The 21359-nt window shown below is 51.1% G+C and overlaps 2 protein-coding genes across 7 annotated transcripts; one reads left to right on the forward strand and one right to left on the reverse strand.

Annotated features, from left to right (window-relative positions):
• Nucleotides 1-595: 595 nt before the first annotated feature.
• Nucleotides 596-14023, forward strand: LZTR1 (leucine zipper like post translational regulator 1). Of its 5 annotated transcripts, none has more exons than XM_078857459.1 (20): nucleotides 596-884; nucleotides 1222-1284; nucleotides 2256-2312; nucleotides 3162-3241; nucleotides 3417-3525; nucleotides 4002-4085; nucleotides 4571-4628; nucleotides 5171-5310; nucleotides 5631-5850; nucleotides 6253-6363; nucleotides 7211-7303; nucleotides 7689-7784; nucleotides 8269-8461; nucleotides 9203-9372; nucleotides 9861-10020; nucleotides 10473-10599; nucleotides 11294-11443; nucleotides 11909-12014; nucleotides 12320-12412; nucleotides 13045-14023. In XM_078857459.1, the coding sequence occupies exons 1-20, from the start codon at nucleotides 739-741 to the stop codon at nucleotides 13162-13164; spliced, it is 2376 nt and encodes a 791-aa protein (XP_078713585.1). In that variant the 5' UTR covers nucleotides 596-738; the 3' UTR covers nucleotides 13165-14023. The 5 variants fall into 5 exon arrangements, with proteins under 5 accessions (XP_078713585.1, XP_078713586.1, XP_078713587.1 ...); XM_078857460.1 differs by having other exon boundaries at nucleotides 12332-12412; XM_078857461.1 differs by having other exon boundaries at nucleotides 5631-5832.
• On the reverse strand, nucleotides 14022-20819 carry GUCD1 (guanylyl cyclase domain containing 1). Of its 2 annotated transcripts, none has more exons than XM_078857466.1 (6): nucleotides 20410-20819; nucleotides 18299-18383; nucleotides 17421-17586; nucleotides 16867-16958; nucleotides 15944-16192; nucleotides 14022-15303 (listed from the first exon to the last, which is right to left on the reverse strand). In XM_078857466.1, the coding sequence occupies exons 1-6, from the start codon at nucleotides 20438-20440 to the stop codon at nucleotides 15102-15104; spliced, it is 825 nt and encodes a 274-aa protein (XP_078713592.1). In that variant the 5' UTR covers nucleotides 20441-20819; the 3' UTR covers nucleotides 14022-15101. The 2 variants fall into 2 exon arrangements, with proteins under 2 accessions (XP_078713592.1, XP_078713590.1); XM_078857464.1 differs by having other exon boundaries at nucleotides 15944-16320.
• Between the last annotated feature and the right edge of the window lie 540 nt (nucleotides 20820-21359).

Below are 21359 nucleotides of genomic sequence, written 5' to 3' on the forward strand. Positions count from 1 at the left end.
GGGGGGGGATCGGTGGGGGGGGGGATCGGTGGGGGGGGGATCGGTGGGAGGGGGGGGATCGGTGGGAGGGGGGGGATCGGTGGGAGGGGCGGGGATCGGTGGGAGGGGGGGGGATCGGTGGGAGGGGGGGGGATCGGTGGGAGGGGGGGGGGATCGGTGGGAGGGGGGGGGATCGGTGGGAGGGGGGGGGGATCGGTGGGAGGGGGGGGGGATCGGTGGGAGGGGGGGGGATCGGTGGGAGGGGGGGGGGGATCGGTGGGAGGGGGGGGGTCGGTGGGAGGGGAGGGATCGGTGGGAGGGGGGATCGGTGGGAGGGGGGGGGGATCGGTGGGAGGGGGGGGGGGATCGGTGGGAGGGGGGGGGGGATCGGTGGGAGGGGGGGGGGATCGGTGGGAGGGGGGGGGGATCGGTGGGAGGGGGGATCGGTGGGAGGGGGGGGGGATCGGTGGGAGGGGGGATCGGTGGGAGGGGGGGGATCGGTGGGAGGGGGGGGGGGATCGGTGGGAGGGGGGGGGATCGGTGGGAGGGGGGGGGGATCGGTGGGAGGGGGGGGGGATCGGTGGGAGGGGGGGGGATCGGTGGGAGGGGGGGGGATCGGTGGGAGGGGGGGCTACCATGTTCCCGCCCCCCGCGCCGTCACCGGCAATGGCCGCGCATCACGACCAAAACAAACCGAGGCGAATTTACATTTCGACCCAATATTAGAGCAAAAAAACCGAGTGGACCAAACGGACCGCCATGTCCACCACCAACGTGGCGCCTAACGTCGACTTTGACCACAGCTGCTCGGATTGCGTCGAGTATCTGACGCTGAATTTCGGGCCCTTCGAAACGGTGCATCGCTGGCGGCGCCTGCCGCCCTGTGACGAGTTCGTCGGGGCGAGGTGAGCAGGCGAGCCCGAGGCCCCGTGTCCGGGGTTAGGCCGCACGTGTAACGTCGCTGCGATTAAATAGATACAATTCACGCGGCCTTTGATTTATTGAACCTCGCTCCTCTTGCTTGCGTGGTATGATCTTAGGAGATAAGGAGTTTGAAGCTCCGTTAACGAGGAAAAGCTAAACAATATATATACTTTAAAGCGATATACTGTACTGTTATGGGTGTCTGCATTGATATAATCGGTGACATCGTTACAGGGGGCAGTAACAGGCAATGTTGCAATGATTTGTAGCCGGTGCTTGTGGTTTAGTAATCGTTACATTTCTTACGTCCCCTGCCAGGAGGAGCAAACACACCGTGGTCGCCTACAAAGATGCCATCTACGTGTTTGGAGGAGACAATGGGTAAAGGTCTTTGCCCACTTTTTCTTTACCCTACGCGTCGAAATCTTGTCAACGATGAGGGGAAAAGCCCCCACAGAATACTACAGCAGTCGTGCAGGGCCGGACAATCATAAAAGATAAGAAGCGTTATGGTTTCCCCGCCTATAGTATTCATGTTAGCCAAGCCCATGGGTGTGTGTGTGTGGAAGTGGTTTCCAGAGGCAGACTTTGAGTCCTGATGAGATGGAAACCGGCTGTCTTTTGCTCAAATCTGGTTTTGTTAGTGGCAAATGCACTTCCTCCGAAAACTGCTGACGGGTTTTGCATATGCATCGAGGATGCGTGCTCTGTACGGCTCTTTTGTCAATCCACTGCTGGATGAGGGGCCATTCCATGCGGTGCGGATCGTGGAGGTTATTTCACCAAACTTCGCTTTGCTTGTCTGTGCGGGTTAAAGACGGGTGGATAGACAGGGCAGCGTGAGAAGTACAGGTGAAGCAGTTTGGCGACACTGCCCTGTGATGCCCACAGCAGGTCTTGTCTTGACCCAATTGCATTTCCCAACCAAAGGCAAAACGTAAGCGTGACTCCCCGCTCAAACGAGCCGTAGGACGCGGTTCTACACTGCCAGCAATTACGCTCCTGCAGTGAGAGGCAATCAGTCCATTCATCGGAGGGAAATTATTTGTTGAGTTCCTATCCAAAGCGGTTCTCTGCAAATCCGGTGACCTGAGTTTTGATCCCAGGCCACGTCTCACTTGAATGGTGAGTGATATCTGACCTCGGTCTTGGGGTACCCCTGCCTTCAACCCACACTGATCAGGGTGGTTAAATTTGGTCAATAACCAACATGAATAACAGTGTGGTGAGGCCTTCACGCGGTAATGGATTTATAGAGGGCTGTAGATTAAGGTATGACGTTTTAATTGCACATGCCATTCCGTTGGTGGGTTAGGGTCCGGGTCACCATTTATTTTTGTCTCTTCATGCAGGAAGAATATGCTCAACGACCTGCTGAGGTTTGATGTAAAGGACTGCTCCTGGGGGAGGTGAGTCTCTTTAGTGTGTTTGTAATATGACTGCAGTAGTCAGAATCACGACAAACCCTACACAGCAGGGGTTGGGAACATCCATCCCTTGACGACATGAGCACTATCATGTAGATTCTATTTAGCCATTACTGCAAGCCTCTTAGATGCACTAATTGGGTACTAATTATTTGGTCATGTTGCATTGACAGTTGAGCACAAGCGTAAATAACACATTTGTAGATAACACTGCCTTAAAAGTCCTTTCTCGAGAGCAGACGTGCTAATAAGAAGGATCATTGGCAGAAACGTCGTATAGTATGTATTATGTATGTTTTCTTTTAAAGTAGTGTCATGTGGAATGTGTTGAGTGCTCTGATAATTGGGTACTAGAGGGGAGTATTCTCGACCTGGCAACACCGCGTTTCTAATTGTAGTGAGCTCAGTCATTTCTGACACCGCAAGTGCCTCTTGTGACAGTCGTGACAGAGATTCGTGCTAATGCATAGCCACAAAAAAGGTTTTTGAAAGTCCTATTCTGGCCCCATAAAAGGCTCACCACCGCTGCTCTACGTGAATATATGAATGTAGACCGTGTCATAGAATTCCATTGGGAGTGATCTATTTTTGCTCTAAGGCTGTGGAAAAAAATGGCAAACCGTTAGTTTAATAATGAAAATAAATCACAGACATGGGTTTGTTTCACCTCTAAAAAATGAAATGGAGGAAATGAAGTAAAAAAACACAGCATGGAAAATTATGGTCAAATCCTCCACCCCCCTCCCCCCCATGACCCAGACGGCATGGGGAGGCCCTCATCCAGCAGTAGATTGACATAGGGCTGTGCATGCATGTTCGTGTGCATTGCAGGGCATTCACGATGGGCGTCCCGCCCGCCCCACGCTACCACCACTCGGCGGTCGTACACGGAAGCAGCATGTTCGTCTTCGGTGGGCCGCACATTCTCACCTCCCGCTCACGCTGTGAATGTGTTCACGCTCTCATGACACCAGTGTTGCTCACACTGTTGTTGTATCCCGGCTTTATTGTCCAGTGTTTTGAAATGATTCGACTTATAGTGATTAATTATAAATGTTTAAATGCGGGCATTTGTTCACGTTTCAGGCGGCTACACGGGCGATATTTACTCCAACTCCAACCTCAAGAACAAGAATGACATGTTTGAGTACAAGTTCGCCACCGGGCAGTGGACCGAGTGGAAAGTGGAAGGCCGGTGAGTCGGCAGGGCCTGGTGAACACCGTTAATGTTTACATGAGAATTCCGAATAGGTAGAGTTAAAGGTGCTGCCCTGCAATTATCTGCTGACGCCACTGTTGGTGGAAGGGCCTCAACAATAGACCCTTCCGCTTGAGTGAGCCCCTGTAGAGGATGTTTTGGCCTACTCTTCCACATTGTCCAGACAGTTTGATTGAGATGTGAGTACGCACACGTTATCCCACCACACACGACCTGCCGATCAACTAACTGGTCTCCCCATTGACACTGCTGGCTGGACAGAGGCGGATTATTCAAGAAACTTGCCGCACTAGAAAATCCAACCGCCGACCTCTGGATTCCAATTCCATTGTGCTAGCCATTACACTACGGCAGCATCCCTGGCCACTGAATAATATTCTTATTGAACAAACGGATTGTTATGCTGCGCGCGGAGTGAGCGGCATTTGAGTGACGCTGTGCGGCGCATGCAGGCTCCCCGTAGCTCGCTCCGCACACGGCGCCACCGTCTACGAGGACAAGCTGTGGATCTTTGCCGGATACGATGGCAATGCACGGTAAGTGATGTCGGGGGTGTGAGAGAGTGAGAGAGAGAAAGGAGTCGAAACATGTATGGGAAGGATCCTCCACTAATGGACTCTATGAGCTCACATTGAAGCTTAAGAGTCATCAGAATGTGACAATTTTTTCACAAATATACCAATGCAATAAAAAGTTTTTTATTGCATTGGAATGTGTGATTAGTTCTCCTCTGCTGCCCCATAGTTTGGAATTTCCTTCGTCGGCTTTCTGCTTTCTGCCCCCAGCGTCTATTCAAGTGAAGGCGAACGACCTTTTTTTTCCTCTCTGCCACTTGACTGAGTGCCTGTCTGCCCCCTTTTTTGCATAATATAAATAGTCCCGACTATTTCTGTTCAGTATCTTAAGACGCCGTCGCATTTAGAAGCGACGCTATTTAAATCCAAATTGTGTTGCATTCCATTTTAACCTAAGCATTGGGAAGTAAAGTGCTGGTGTGTGCACTTTCGGTTTATGACTGCAGGTTGAACGACATGTGGACGATATGCCTGCTCAATCGGGAAGCGGCCTGTTGGGAAGAGGTAAGGCTCACGGTCTGTGCATCCAGAAAATGGTTCTTGTTTTTGGTTGTAAGGTTTTGAGGGTCCTGCAGTAGGGGGTGTTGATTGCTATGTATATTCCAATAGAGTCATTTGCAGGTAATTTTTTGGAGTAATTTTGCAACTTTTGACAGTGACGCTGGCATACAATGACCTACTCTTGCAGCAACATTTTTCTAAATATTAAATGAGATTTTGTAGAATAATTAAGGTATATTTTTTGTGCACACGTGCCTTTGCCATGTGCGGTAGTGTAGTGGTTAACACGATGTGCTACGAAACCGGCAACCTGAGTTTGATTCCCGCTCACGGCCAAGATTAATGACGAATGTCTGAACCGGTCCCCTGGGGCTTCCCAAGGTCGACTCAGCCTTAAAATGAATACTTGGTGCGGTCTGTAAACATAAGCATTGGATAGGCAACGGTGTCTGGGTGTAGGGGCTGGCCACCCATCCCCTCGTGTGCCGTGTGCGAGCCTTAATAGGTGCTTGCTAACGGCATTTGTGTCTCCGTGCGTAACGCAGATCGAGCAGAGCGGGGAGATCCCACCGTCGTGCTGCAACTTCCCCGTGGCCGTGTGCCGCGACCGCATGTTCGTCTTCTCCGGGCAGAGCGGCGCCAAGATCACCAATAGCCTCTTCCAGTTCCACTTCACACAGCGCATGTACGCCGGCCCTCCTCTGTCCCTCCGTCCCTCGCTATCATCGCCGCGCCCCTCAGCAGCTGCAGCCCCACGGCCATAGCGGCGTCGCCTGCGAATTTATTTAACTCGTAGCACCGTTTCCGTGCTCGGCTGCCACGAACCTTTTTACATCGCGTGACTGTAGCACAGCCAGCCTTTTATATTTTTACAAGTTATTTGCCAAAATGGTCGCAAGTGACAAACTCCTCGATGGGAAAATTATTAACGATTTCGCTTGTTCCCCCCCTCCCCCTCTACCCGCATCTCGCCTCCCCCCGCTGCCGACCCCTGCCGACCCCCAGCTGGAGCCGCATCCCCACGGAGCACCTTCTGCGTGGGTCGCCCCCACCACCCCAGCGCCGTTACGGCCACACGATGGTGACATTTGACCGGCACCTGTACGTGTTTGGCGGCGCTGCCGACAACACGCTGCCCAACGAGCTGCACAGTTATGACACAGACTCGCGCAGCTGGGAGGTGGTGCAGGCCAGCCCGGACAGCGAGGTGATCGACGCGATGCTTGTGAGCATTGCTGGGCACATGGGTACGGGTAGACTAGTTAGCACGGGCAGCCGAGCGACTGGGTACAAATATGGGGGAAGTTGATACAGGGGTTCCATTTCTCTGTTTGCACAAGGGCCCTTGCCAACCATGTTGTGCTACTGCTAGGATTGCTCAAAACGGTGTTTTTCAACTCCACTGCTTCCCTTGTCTAACAACTATCAGGTGGGTGCAGTGTGCAGTTGCTGTAAAATTTGTGTACAAGTAGAAAAGATTGGTGGTCGCAAAAAAGATTCGATCACGGTCAAGCTGCCTGGATTGGAAAGCGAGGATCTCATTGGTGCCAACTCGGCGCTCTGACCTCTGTGGCAGCCGGCTGTCTGGGCCGCGTCTCTTCACTGCGCGACCTCACTGTGTGCACAGCTGCCGAGCGGGCGGGTGTTCCACGCGGCGGCCGTCATCGGGGACGCCATGTACATCTTCGGCGGCACGGTGGACAACAATACGCGCAGCGGAGAGATGTACCGCTTCCAGGTGGCTCCAGCCCCCCTGCCCCATATTCCACCCCTCCACCGCACCCTCCCGCTCACATCCCCATGACGATCGTCTTGGCGTCTGGAGGAAGCTTGGCTTCTCATTCGCTCATCTAAATAAATATTCTCATGAACGGGTTCACAGCACGCCAGTCCGCAGTCCCGTGCATTGCTTCCCTGTCCAGTCTCAGAATAACTACAAGGTCGCTCTCACTGTCTGGATCTTCCACAAAGCTCATGGTCCACCCTAAATCGCATCTGCACAAATCATGGCAGATGCGGATACCTGATGCGCAAATGTAAAATTAAAAACTACGGTCATTCAGAATTGACCGTACAACGTATAATGACGTCATGCCCGATCCACAAGTACGAAGGAGACATCACAGCGATACACTCCGCTGCTCCAGATACGGTTATCTGGTTTGACTACATGAATGTGAAGTTGTGCTTGTTGCTCTGCATCTGCATCAGGCACACGACAAGAAGAAGACTGTCTTCAAGATCATCCCTGCCTACCTCTGTATCTTAGCCTGCCTCCGTATGAACTCTGTCTTGCCTCTCCATTCTCAATCTATCACCATGCATTGTTTTTTTTCTAGGGCGCTGTAGCACTGCCTTCTACAACCGGCACTGGCCAGTGTGAGTGTGGTCAAATTACCTTCATGACCCACTTGGCTTGGGAAGGCCTTCATCCAGCAGTGAATTTGTCCTGCCAAAAAAAACACACATTGAATGGCCTATGGCCGTAATACCAGATCGCTTGAGGCCACTGACGGTCTGATAAAGTGGATCGCTTCCCCCCCTCCCCCACCTGACGAGCAGCGTTGATCTCTTTGCCCGCGCAGTTCTCCTCCTACCCCAAGTGCACCCTGCACGAGGATTACGGGCGGCTCTGGGAGAACCGGCAGTTTTGCGACGTCGAGTTCATCGTGGGGGAGGTGAAGGATGCACAGGCACACGCGCGCACCAGCGCACACGCAAGAACACATGTAGACACGCACCAGTACATCGAATGCCCGTCTGCACACTGAACTTGGATTCTTGTGAGTTTTCCCTTGTTGAATGTGGATTTTTATTATCATGTTTTAGTTTTATTTATAGCATAGCCGTTCATACAAAATTGTTACAATCTGGTAAGCAGCAGCCAGGCAGGGAGCCTGCACTTCCAAAAAATCCCAAGCGCTTTAGTCTTCTATATATTAAGATGATAATTGCAGACAATGAGTGATTATACGTGGAGGCAACTGGAGTGCTCGAAGAAACGACGGTACGGCAAACTCAGCTCGCTCGTGGTGCTCCCCTTCCACCCCCCTGCCCCAACAGAAAGAGGAGCGAGTGAGGGCCCACATCGCCATTGTTACGGCACGCAGCAGCTGGCTGAGGAAGAAGATCGTGCAGGCGAGGGAACTCGCCAAGCAGGCAAGCCAACGCCCGCGGCTTCACGAGCACATGGTGGTGATGGTGGTCATGGCGATCCATCACCATTGCTGTTAGCATCATCGGTCTCTACCCTGCTGTGGTGGTTATGGCTGTCACTGCTGTGGAAGATTATAAGGATGATGTGATGGTGGTATCATATGGTTTTGGATAGTAATGATCACAGTGATGACTCGTCCTGTGTGTGATGGATGATGGTGAAGTTAATGATGTCTATCATCCTGCTCTGATATTGACGATGGCATTTACATTGATGATAATGGTTATCTTCCTGTCATGGTCACGGTTAATGGTGAGGTTGATGACGATTAAGGTGACGACTGTTATCTTCTCCGGTGGCCATTACCGTCTACCTGCTGTGGAAGGGGATGGCAACGATGACGACGATGACGACAATGATCGTGGTGATTGGCGGCGACGGCGGCCGATATCCTTCTCTTCCGCTTTCTCCCCTGGCGGCCGGCAGAAGCAGAACGAGGAGAGCAAGGGCGAGAAGGAGAGCCTGACGCTGTCGCTGCGCGAGGCGGCCGGCTGCCGACCGTCGCCCGAGTCGCTCACATCGCCCGCCCTGCGCGTGGCCGTGCGCAACGCAGAGGCGCAGCCCTTCGAGATGCTGCTGCAGTTCCTCTACACGGACCGCATACAGTACCCGCGCAAAGGTTTCCTTCTATTCGCTCGTTTTAAAAATAATCGTTCTGTACGTGCGCACGGAATAGAATTCAATTATTTAAAACTATTTTTGTTATTTCACCAGGTAAAGCCCACTGAGCTACGTAGCTCTTTTTCAGAAGCGACCCGGCCACAAATGATAGCTCGACGAAGTGGCTTATCACGTGGGAATTTATAGCGGCCAAATACTTCAAACGCATGTTTATAAATGTGGAGGGTACAATCGGAGGATCCGGAGAAAAATCCATGCATGCGACCACGGGGAGAACACGCAAACTCTAAATATCAGGTGTCAGGGCCGGGATCGAATCCACAAACTCCTGTATACTGTGGAGAAATGTAATACAGTTAATTCTTTCCGATTAAGAAACACGTTGTGATTGGTTTGTTGAAACAGCACAGCCGCTGTAGATTCTACACGTGCCACAGAAGGGCGAAAAAAACAACGATATGGATCGGATGGTGACCTCCCAAATCATTACGATAGAATCGTCGAGAGACTGAACTGTTATATCCATAAGCAACAGGCAACCCACATCTTTCTTGCAAAACACCCCCCATACTTAGCTTCTACAGACTCGCAATGCTAAAATAAACGTCACCGAACTGAGCAGCTCGATGACTGCGTGCAAGGTGCCGACCGTCCGCCGCGTTGCGCCCTTCCACCCCCTCGCCGTCCCCGCTGGCTCGTCGCCCTACGTTGACCCCACGGCACCGCGTGACCTCACCAGGCCACGTGCAGGACGTCTTGCTGATGAGCGACGTGTACCGGCTGGCGCTGTGCTTTGCGCTGGCGCGGCTCGAGCAGCTGTGCCTGCAGTACATCCAGGCGTCCGTGGACCTGGGCAACGTCCTGGCCGTGCTGGAGAATGCCAACATGCTGCAGCTCGACATGCTCAAGGTACGGCGGCGTCACCGGAGCGCCATGTCGGTGGGTAGTGGCGTTGGAAATGGGGAGGCCCTCATCCAGCAGTGGATTGACAAAAAACGACTGTGGATTTGACACATCTTAATCAATTGGTGATCCAGCGCTCGCTGAATCACTCGTGGCCACCTGGACTCCAACCCAGGACCTTATTGGTGCTGTCTCAGTGCTCTCTGACATCTGAGGCAAAGGCGGCCCGGCGTGGTGCTGGCCACCCACCCTGTCGTGTGCCGTACTGGCCTTCATAGGTGCTACTCGCTAACAGCACTTGCCCCAACAGTCCGTTAAGGCTGTACGAGAGATCTTTGTTTCGCCTGATCTTTGAGCAACCCATCTACCTTGGTTGTGTTTTATCGCTGTGTGCCACCCGCTTAGCTCTGAGGCCACCCGTTTTTATCGCTTACCTCGTTAGAATCAAATGACCTTCCCTCTCTTCGCTTGCGCCCCCCCCCTCCCCCGCACAGGAGTACTGCCTAAAGTTCGTGGTGAAGGACTCCCATTTCAGCCAGGTGATCATGAGCCGAGAGTTTGAGAGCCTGTTTCCGGCGCTCATCGTGCAGATCGTCCGGCGCAAGGAGCATCCTCCGCCGCGCAGCAGCCAGCCCGAGCAGCCCATCGACATCGGTGAGCATGCGCCCACGTGGTTGCACGGGGGATGAGCGCGTGCATGTATACGTGCGTTATTTATTCCCTGTCTCTAGCGGTTAGCCTAGCGGTCGACGTGCTGCGCTACGAACCCGGTATCCCGAATTCGATTCCCGCTCACGGTCAACACCAGTGACGATTATCCGAACCGGTCCTGGGCCCTCCCCTAGGACGACTCCGCCTCAGATGAGTACCTGGTGCGGTGTGTAAACATTACCACTTGGGAGACAAAGGTGGCCGGGCGTGGTGCTGGCCACCCACCTCCTTGTGTGCTGTGCCAGCCTTCATAGGTGCTCGCTTAATAGCACTTGACCCAACAGTGTGTTAAGGCTATACGAGGGATCTTTGTCTTTGTACGTTATTTATTCCCTGGCTCTCACTCTTCAACACGGTTTGCTGGCCGGCTTGGCCTTCGTCATCTCTGCCCTCAGGAACGTCCCTGGTGCAGGACATGAAGAGCTACCTGGAGGGGGGCGGCCTTGAGTTCTGTGACATCACGCTGCTGCTGGATGGACAGCCGTCGCCGGCGCACAAGGCCATCCTTGCCGCACGCTCCAGGTGGCCCACGCTGCTGCATGCATTCCCCTTGCGATTGTGTCCCGGTTGCCGCTGAAGCAAACTTGCACGCTGGCTCGAAGCTGTGACCTTGCATTTGACCCTCAAGTGAACAGTCATTATAATACAATGCCAGTATTTGCTCACATGACGACCCACGCTGATCTTTGTTCTAAAAGGTCAAAGGAAAATCCTCCCTGTAGCTTTCAACACCCTAACCACACCACCAGGGGGTAGTGTGGTTAGGGTCAAGGCCAGGCACCTTTGTCTCCCCAGTGCTGATGTTTACAGATTGCACCAGGTACTCATTTAAGCATGCGTCGACCTAGGAGAGGCCCAGGACCAGTTTTGGTGCCACTCGGCACTAATTTTAGCTTTGGTTGGGAATTGAACTCGGGTTACCGGGTTAGTAGTGCACCATACAATTTGGCAATGATCCTGCTCCACCCACGCACCCATTACCCCACACACGCTCACGTATCCAATTTCTTACACACAACATGCACGAATGCATACCCTTTAGGCAACACTTAAAACTTGTCGATGAAAGGCTCCGCTGTTCCCCAACGCTTTCAACCGCTCCGTCCTACTGGGCGAGCTGCTGCGAACAATGGACGCCGAGGCAGTTTGGTCGCGCACGTTCCTCATTTGCCGACCCGCCGCCCTGTCCCCCGTCTCGCCGGTGCCCTGCGAGCAGCTACTTCGAGGCGATGTTTCGCTCCTTCATGCCGGAGGACGGCAAGGTGAACATCTCCATCGGCGAGATGGTGCCCAGCCGGCAGGCCTTCGCCTCCATGCTGCGCTACATTTACTACGGCGACGTCAACATGCCGCCGGAGGACTCTCTGTATCCTCGTGTGTGAGTGAGCAAATGAGCGCCGATGTTCAGGGTGATTCGGACGTGGTCGGTTAACTGCTGGGTGACCGTCTGTCGTGTTCCTGCGAAATAGCAACACCTGCGCACCAGATGATTCCATCAATTGCAATTAACGTCCTCCCAGGCACATTCCTTCCCTTGGATCAACAATGTAAGACTCCTTTAAAGCATTTTGGAGTTTAAATTGTGCTCTTTGTAATTTCAATCGGTGAATTACTGGACTACAATTTGACTTGCGATTGAGTTTAACTTTTCAGGCAATTATAAATATGTCCTTTAGTGTAATTTATAAAAGCCACCAACAAAATTACTCGATTATATAGGGAAACAATTGGCTGTTTGAAAAGAAAAACAGCGATGTTGGCAAGGAGGGACGTTTGAACCTTGGGATGCGTACCGCTTGCGGTTGACCCTTGACCCTCAGCCACTGCACAGCTACTTGTTCTCGGCACCGTACTACTACGGCTTCACCAACAACCGGTTGCAGGCATACTGCAAGCAGAACCTGGAGATGAACGTCACCTTCCAGAATGTGCTGCAGGTGAGTGCGTGAGCAAAGCCAGTTTGGTAAATGGCATTCGTGCCTCGTGTTGGCCTACTTATTGAGCGTGTGTAAATGTCAGCTGGACTGTTTATCGTCAATGATTGCTCATGCATTATAGATGCCGTTCAGTTGAGATAAAAGTTGCAAATATTTTCATTCAATAATTCAGCACACTAGGTGGAATCAATAGAAGTTTTGTTCTGTCACTTCAAAACAATCACAACTAGAAACAGCTCGAGCGTGTGCCTACGTTGGCTGTGCTTGGCATGTACTACACCAGCTGTGGGTAACGTAACTTTAAGGCACCTCCTCAGATCCTGGAGGCGGCCGACAAGACGCAGGCAGTCGACATGAAGAAGCACTGCCTACACATCATCGTGCACCACTTCACCAAGGTGGGTCGCCCCCCAGGGCATGAGCTGCGGTGGTGCCGACATCGGCAGCAGCAGCAGCACCGCGGTCCCCTAACCCGGCCCCACCCAGTCGCTAGCGCCGTACGGCTAGCGCCGCCGTTCAACACCGTCATCGCTTGCGTGGTGCCAAGCGATTGCCGTGGCCCCCCTGCCGCAGGGGTCACGGGGGCACTTCTTGTCGCCCCACCGGACGGGGGCGCCGTCACCAAGGCGGCGCTGGGTGGAAGGGCGCTGGTGGAGCTCCTGAAGGACAGCGTCGCCTCGTGTCTCGCGCGCGTCAAATGTGCCACGCTGCGCTTTCTGCGCCAGTTGCTGGCAGTGGGAGCTATGGCGCCACTCAGACCAGGTGGCTCTCCCACCAGCCACGTGTGACCGAGTTAACCCGTCCCGAGTTATGCATGGCACTGCGCTGCACTTTCACCGGCCTGCACTTTAAGGCACAAACCTTGTATGACATTTATTTCACCATTAGTGCTGAGCTCGTTTCCTTTTCAGCACTTGCTCACTATTTTGTTTTGAGCACGACTTGTAAACTTTTGGTTCAGTTTTGCCGTTTCTTGAGTTTGCCCGTTCATCATGCTTCTCGTATATTTGTTTTCTTGTGTTGCGTTAAGGTGTCCAAGTTGCCCAAACTCCGTTCGTTGAGTCGGGAGTTGCTGCTGGACGTGATCGATTCGCTAGCGGAGCACGTCACGGAGAGGCAGTGTGTGGACATCGCGTGTCCTGACATATAGTTTCACCAGCACGTACCGACACACATGACCGAGCTCACCCCGCACGCGCACACAAACGCGCACATACCCTCGTTGCTATGGGTCGTGCACTCAGAAAGCGGCACAGCGCTACATGGTCGTTCCACAACTGCACTTACTTTGTCTACGGGCCAGAGAACAGATTGGTACCACCTAATTTAGTAAAACTTTAGTTATTAATATGACCTTACTCATTTCACCGGAGTGGTTCTACCTTTTTTTAGCCAACAACCGTGAATGATGTGATGAACATTTCAAATGAGTTTGTTTCTAAAATAATATATTCATATTATCCATATAAACAGAAGGCCAATAACAGTGATAACCATTTCAAATGAGTGGGGTTATCAAATAATTAATTCATATTCACCATATAAATAACTCGGTACCTCACAAGGTTTTGCAATCTCAGGCGGTACCAACAATTTAAGTATGTGGTGTGGGCTCATCGACCAGCAAGCTGTTAACCCATGGCATGCGGCACTAAGCATGTCGGAGCTCACCTACTCACGCCTGGGACATCCACCCTCACACTAACACAAGCATTTAGGTCTAATCTAACTTATTACATTTGTACAAACCCATCGCTGTTTCTGCTGTACTAGTCTTACCCTCCACCGTCTGAAGCACTTTTAATAGACAAAGTATACGCACGGTGTAAAATGTATATGAGCGGATTGCGTTCAGGATGCGCAGTGAACTTTATAAGCTTACGAGCAGAATGGCCTCAATGGGAACAATATTTACGTACGTTTCAGTGGTAAGTCTTGGAGATTGATGTCGATGTTTTTTTTTGTTCCTTTGATAAATGTAAAACTTTTATTAAAATATTTAAGCGAGATCCGATAAGGTACATTGGTTTTGGTGAAGACACATTTTCACAGTTTTTTTTCCCCAATGTCTGCATTTTTCTGGCAAACACGGCAACGCATGCAGCGCACACGAAACGTAAACACACGCACGCTCGCAAACGTGTGAACTCCCTCACACCTCAACACACATGCACACACTGGCTGTGCGACTCTAGCACAGCCACACACGCGAGTGCATAAGTAGTGACTGGACATGGCAAACAAAACCGATATTTTGAAATCAAAGAACAAACCAAAACCCTTTTTCACACAATCAAAACAAAAAAGCCAGCTTACATCAGTGCATAATAATAACAACAGATGGACGACTTCGCAGAGCTATGACAGAGATGTCCAAAATAGACTTTAAAGTGTTAAGTGTGTCCCTGCGCACACACACGCGCGCACACATACGTGCAAGTTTTTTGGGATGGAAGCAGCCTCTGTGCTTTTTGGCTCGTGTTATATTCCTTACAGATAGGAGAGCCCGGCCTGTCCAAGTCGTAGCTTTGGGATGGGGAAAAAAATCTGTGGTACGGGATGGGTGAGCCCCTCCGCTTCCGCAGGAGATGGGGTGGGCGAGCGGTTATGAATGGCACGTGGTCGACGCCTGTTGCTGGCCTGGGTTATCCTGCCTGGCTTCTGAGCCGGTCCTTAACGATTTAACCGCTCAACATTTACCCAGCATTGGCGGCGTCTGATTGGGCAGTCGCACTTCAATTTGTAAGTATGACTATTTAGGCACGGATCAGCTATGATGCTCGATCCACCAAATCGGGTGTCTTAAGGATATACGTTTTGATTGAATTCCCTTCAAGTTAACACTTTAAACTAATTGAGGCAGAACGGGACGGTAAAAATGCAACGGGACAAAACATGCCGTCTAGATGGACAATAAAAACTAGATGGGCAGTATGGAGAAGATGGTACAAACAAAACGAGTTGAACCGTGCCAATTAATTGAATCGTTGTGCCCAAATGAATCATTACATGTCTAATGATTAGCCAGCTTAACTGTTCCAATAGTGTCAAAGCCCTGTTATATATAAAAAGGAAAATTTTCAACAATCACACGCTGATCGTTTCGCAGTAGTAGAGCCTGGGATCTACTGCCAACTGAGCAGCCATGTCACAGGTAGTTTGTGGTGTAGTCGAGGGGTGGGTCAGTGGGACCTGAGCTAGGAATCCTTGTATACGAACAGAATGTCCTCGTCTGTGCCGTAACTTTTCCTTGAGTCGTTGAAGTTCTTCACAGTGCAGCTGCACATACCTGTGTGAATCGCACACGCAGACATCACTCTCGTCACATTGTGTCCACGCAACTAGACATCACAAAATAAGACGCAATTGTTATTTAAACAGATGTCTGAATGCCACTGCATCTCAAGATACTGCAAAGGTGACAAACGTCCTTTGGGTAGAGGAGGATAGGTTGGGTCAACGCAGGGAAACATGGAGAAGAGCGAGCAAAAGCACGACCTCATCTCATTGTTGACTTTGGTTATGAGCGTGCGTCCCTAGGTCTGTGTTTCTCAAACTCCAGTCCTCGCTTCCACTCTCGGTTCGGATCACCATAACTACGACCGTTAGACGACAAACATTGGGTAATCGGCGGGTGGGGGCAGGTCACGAGGGCCGGAATTTTGAGAAACATTGTCTTAGGTTTTGGTTCTTTCGGTAAAGTTACGTAGAATGGAAATAATAAAATAATATTAATATTAAATAATATAAATATATTGTTTTATATTTATATTATTTTATTATTTCCCTTCTACGTGACTTTACCGAAAGAACCAAGAATATGAATCCCTGCAGTCACGAAAGCTTTAAATCAAAATCATCTTAGGTTGTAATGCACACGTTCGTTCGGTACTAGTGGCGTCCAGGAAGCTCAATTAGCTTGGGCTCACGGTCTGAGAAGGCGGGGTTGTTGTAGAAGATGGCACGTGCGGAGCGGCTGTAACCACACAGGGTAACAAAGTGGCCCTGGTACTCTTGGCGCCGTTGGCACAACACGCAGCAGCCGGCGCCCAGCGCAGGCAAGCAGCAGCAGCAACCAGAGACGAGGCTCGACGACCAGCCGGCGCGTCGCTCGGCACCCCCGTCCACGTCGTCGCCAACGTCGCCGGCCTCCGAATACGGGCTTCCGCCGGCCACCGCTGCCGTCGTGCCGCCCGCGTCGGCGGACGGGGGGCACAGGTCGCAGGAGAGCACGGACGCGTCCGTGAGGACGATGGCGATGTGGCCGCCCGCTAAGTGGCGCTCCACCTCTCCTACTGACACCGACCTGATGCAAGAACCGGCGGCGCACCGTGAAAAGCATGTACCCACAATGACAATGTGCGGTAGTTAACACTCAATGACGTGTGTTAAATGGTAGTGTGCGTGTACATTATGGCAGGGGTGGAGGGGACCTTTTTGTTAACTTGGGCTGAATGGAACTTTCAGACCCCTTGACGGGTCGCACATTAACACACATCTCGGTCACTTCTGTCACTGCACGAGCCGCTTGCAGTGATATAAGTAGCTGACAGTGCTAAAATTAGAACCACATTTTTGCCAGGAAAAAAATATTTCTCTCTAGTACCCGATAAGTGCAGCTAAGATGCTGACAGCGATGGAGAAATGTTGTTTTCGTGCAATTTCGAATTGGTATATCTCGTGCGGCGACGAGTCATCTGAAATTAAGTCGCAGGCAAATTGAGCCTCTGAGCCATAGGTTCCCTACCCATGCATTGTGACCAAGCTAAGGAGCTATATTCTGCAAATAATGACTTAGTTTGAATGTACATGAAAGCTGATGTACGAGTGTCAAAGAGAACTTTATTGAAACCTTTTCTCCACCACCACTCCATTCGAGGCAGCCATCTGGAAGAGCCGATTCACCCTCTCTTCATCCGTCTCAAAGTGCCGGCGGTAAAAGCTCTGCAAAATAGCACGTGACATTTCGATGGTAATTAGAGCCATGGATCCAATGGTTGTCAAAGCCTCTTCGTCAAAGTGTCTCATGTCAATGCTTCTCTCCCCAGACCAATTGTGAATTGACTTGTCTTTACATTTGTATTGTATTGTTCTTTTTAAAAGTGGTCACTTAAAGATCCCTTTAAGTGACCACTTTTATCCACACAAACTAGGGGACACTGCACTTTGCAAATAGGTTTCAAGTGATGGGACAAAGACTAATTCAAGGCAAGATGGTAAGTCAAGGCCCGGTCCCAGGAAAGCAAGGCCATGCACGACTCATAAGAGCTTGTACTGACGATGCAGTCGTTGAGACGGGGCTCAGTATGGGACAGTGCAACAACATGGATGGGGCGTGAGCATAGCTTTCAGGGAACAAGACAAGAGGCCGCAGGTGAGGAGGGAGAAGCTGGGAGGGGCTCTCGCCTGGTTCCGGTAACCGCGGTCTACGCCAACCGTCTGCGTGCAGAAGCGGTGCCGCACATTGAGAGCCACCAGCAGGTAGGCCAGGTCGATGGTCCACACACTGTCACGCAGGTGAAGCCGCTCGCACGCACCCTGGAACTCCTCCTCGCCCACTCCGCGCACGTACCTACACCAAACATTTTCCCAGGAGACCCTCGGTGAGTCTCAGGAATCGTCTGTAAAAAGAGTTTTGGCGAATTCCCCCTCAATACATATGTGAGGGGGAGTGGATGTGTTTTGTAGTATGAACTCGGCGACCTAAGTTAAATTCCCAGCCACAGCGAACATTACTCTTCAGACTAGTCCCTGCCCCCATTCACAAAGCCACACTGACCAGCATGGTTGAGTATGGTCAACACCCACAACCGACAAAGCATGAGGAAACATTCATTCACCAGTTGTTTGACAAAGGGGCTGTGTGATCTACAGTATAGGCATGTGGAAGAAACCAAGGTGCCTGGAGACACCATTTATGAGGATAACATTCAATACGCACTGAAAGACAATTGTCTTGGCAATGTAAATCTCAAATAGGTAAAAGTAGCATGGCACCCATTCCCATTAGCAGCTCTGAGTTAGTGGTAGTAGATATTACACATTACCACAAACGAGCTAATCTCTGTATAGGACAATAATGGTTAACTGCCAAAAAGTGATACTCATTTTTTATCAACTCCACTGAGAAAATGATAGGCCGAATCAACCGCAGACCGGGATTTGAACTCGCAACTTTGTGAATGCGAGTCCAGCCCTGCGACCAGACAGCCACCCATCCTGATGAAACCAAAACTACAACCGCAGGAGATCTGAAAAGAGACCGCGATCCGCCGTTCACGCACTGAGTGGCCATGCGGGCACAGGCGAGGCCACAGTCCCAGTGGAAGACCTGCTGGATTTTCGGCACAGGCAGCCGAACAAAGTCATCTGTGAACGACAAAGACAATGGGCAATTCCTAATGCAAAAATTACGTTTCAGATTGTGCAACCCTTTCCATGTTAGACTGGTCGACGGAGGCAGACTTCACAGAGCTACCTCTGACGTAACTTTAAGTGACCTCTGGTCCAAATCGTTGGGCATAACAAACCGATATTTTTAATTCTCACATAACTGGAATTTAGCAGAATTATGCGCGGTACATTTTTAAAATGTCATGGGTTTTTTTTTATTGCAGCCATTGGTGATTGGTGCTGACACCATGAACTCGCTACACTAGATAGAACACCGGGCATAATCACAAGCAACTCCCTGGATTCAAAACCCCGGGACCGCAGCGGTGCCAGATTCAACGCTGACATCTGTGCCACCTGGCCACCAAAGCAGGGTCACTTCGTTAGCAGAAGCCACCTCGACCGTGGAACGACTTGCCTGGCGCCCCCATCTCGTTACCTTGAGACCCGTGTCCTCCAGGTACTGTTACAGTTCTTGAGCTAATATTGACCGACCTTGAGAGAAACTCTGTGGGGGAGTGTGACTTGCAGAATTTCCCCACTGCGGGTGACGAGTAGCGGACGTTAAAATTTGCCGCTGTCAAGGACAATAATTCCACGTCATTAAATGTCCCGCGGCTAAGCCGAGCACAATAATAAACGGGAGTGTGAAGGCTGTAGCATACGAGCACGTATCAACCTCACTACAGTTATTATTTACGCCGCTTTATAACAGCCTCGAGTTACAAATGATATGTAATAGGATAAAGTTTTGACGAATGGCTCTGCTTCTGATGACTTCGTTCTTTGGTATTTAATGTGTTTTTTTCCCCCTAAAATGTATTCTAACCCTAATTTCTCATGCAAATGACAGTATATATTAATTTAAAAAAATTTTTAAGGAACCAGATTGTAAAATGTGTTCTCCAACACCAAGTCGTGCCTAGATGCCCTCCACTCTTAAAGGGTCGTTGCCCACAATGTAAGATTTTAGTTTTAATGTTTTACGGCTGTGCAAAGTTGTTCGTGATGTACGCGCTACTGCAAATAAATCATCGTCCGCACCACCTGATTTACACAGGCTTTGATTATATAAGGACATAATGGGTTTATGTCCAAATCTACTTAAACGATATTGAACCAACTCGGATAAAAAGCTCAAAACGCGGCCCAGGAATTTGGCTTGTCGCAGCTAGACCAGGTAAGGGCACAGAAACACACAACTACATGGGAATGACAGCCGAGACACCTGGCGTGCAACAAGGGCAGTACTTGAGAGATATGAAAAGGTCTGGAGAGAGATAAGGGCGCAGTGACAGGCGGGGAAAAGACCAGCTGCTATCAGAGAAGCTCTGAACACGGTCAAGGAAGCATGTCAAGCACAGAGACGGTACGGACAGGACCAGAGACACGGTCTGAACGAGGAAGACAGCACGACATAGCCACAGACTACCAGGTAGAGACACGGGGCTGTACCAGAGACAGGCAATAGTAAAGACAGCATCAGACAGAGAGACGACCAGTACTAGAGAGACACGGGCAATACCAGAGACAGAGAACCAGTGAGAGACACCAGCAACACGAGATGTACGGCCTGTCCCACAGAGACACGGACTGCACCACAGAGACACGGAGAGAAGCAGGCAGTACCCGAGAGAGATACGGACTGTATCAGACACAGACAAGACGAAGGACACGTGGACACAACTCTAGAGACAGACAGACACACCACACAACACACAACACACACATAGCACAATACAACACACACAACACACACACAGCACAATACAACACACACACAACACACCACAATACAACACACACAACATACACACAACACACCACACAACACACACACCACACAATACAACACACACACCACACACACAACACACCACACACACCACAACACAAAACAGCCCACGTGGCCCGCACAAGCACCAGGGGCCCTGGCAGGCCGCCCCTGCGAAGGCCACAAAGCCCGGGGGGGGGGGAGGCCACAGCGGCCACGGCCACGCACCGGTCTCGTCCCGCGCTTCGCCCTCTTTCATGTCGCCTCGCCGCCCCCGGGCTCCGCTCTCTGTCTCTGCCGCGGGGCTGGGCTCTGGGCTGGGGGAGAGGAGGAGGAGGAGAAGAAGGGGCTGGGGGAGAGGAGGAGACGGCGGCGCTGGGACGAGGGTAGCGAGGCCTTCCGGGCTTCCCGGGGCTGAGGCTCCGCGCTGGGTCGTCGCGGGCCGCCGCTCTTCATCCCGGCCCCGCGGTCTCGGTGCCCCGGGAGCTTTGCCCGGACGGCCACGATTCGCGTCCTACGCCTCGACCAACTTTGTCTCTCTCTCTCTCTCTTCACACAACCACCACCAGCCCCCCACCCCCAGGTGGTCTATAGACGTCGTATGCGGTCACCGGAGGCGGCCTGCGGTGCGAAGGAGACTTCCGCCCCGTGCTTAATGGACACGTTTTTTCAGTTTTTTTTTAATTTACAGTAAAACCTTGGATTGCGAGTAACTTGGTCTGCGAGTGTTTTGCAAGACGAGTAATTTTTTAAAATAAATATTAATTTGATAAACGAGCGAGGTCTTGCAATACGAGTAGTACGTTTTGTCTGCCGAGCGTCACGTGATCACAACTGATGTACGAGTGCTTTGATATACGAGTGCTTTGGATTACAAACATGTTTCCGGAACGAATTATGCTCGCAATCCAAGGTTTTACTGTATTTGGGTAGAGCCCTGTGAGCCATTCGGCTCTTGAATCGGGTGCAACCGCAACAAACAAAAACATGAACGAGAAAACATCTTAAATTTCGATTTAAAGCTTTCGTGACTGCAGGGATTCATCTTCTTGGTTCTTTCGGTAAAGTCACGTAGAAGGGAAGTAATAAAATAATAAAAATAAAACAATAAAATAATATAATAAAATAAAAATTCTCACATCTTAAAGTGAATATGTGACTATGTGCAAACAGAAAAT

The sequence above is a fragment of the Lampetra fluviatilis genome, chromosome 6, assembly GCF_964198595.1.
Source record: "Lampetra fluviatilis chromosome 6, kcLamFluv1.1, whole genome shotgun sequence".
Lineage (NCBI taxonomy): Eukaryota > Metazoa > Chordata > Hyperoartia > Petromyzontiformes > Petromyzontidae > Lampetra > Lampetra fluviatilis.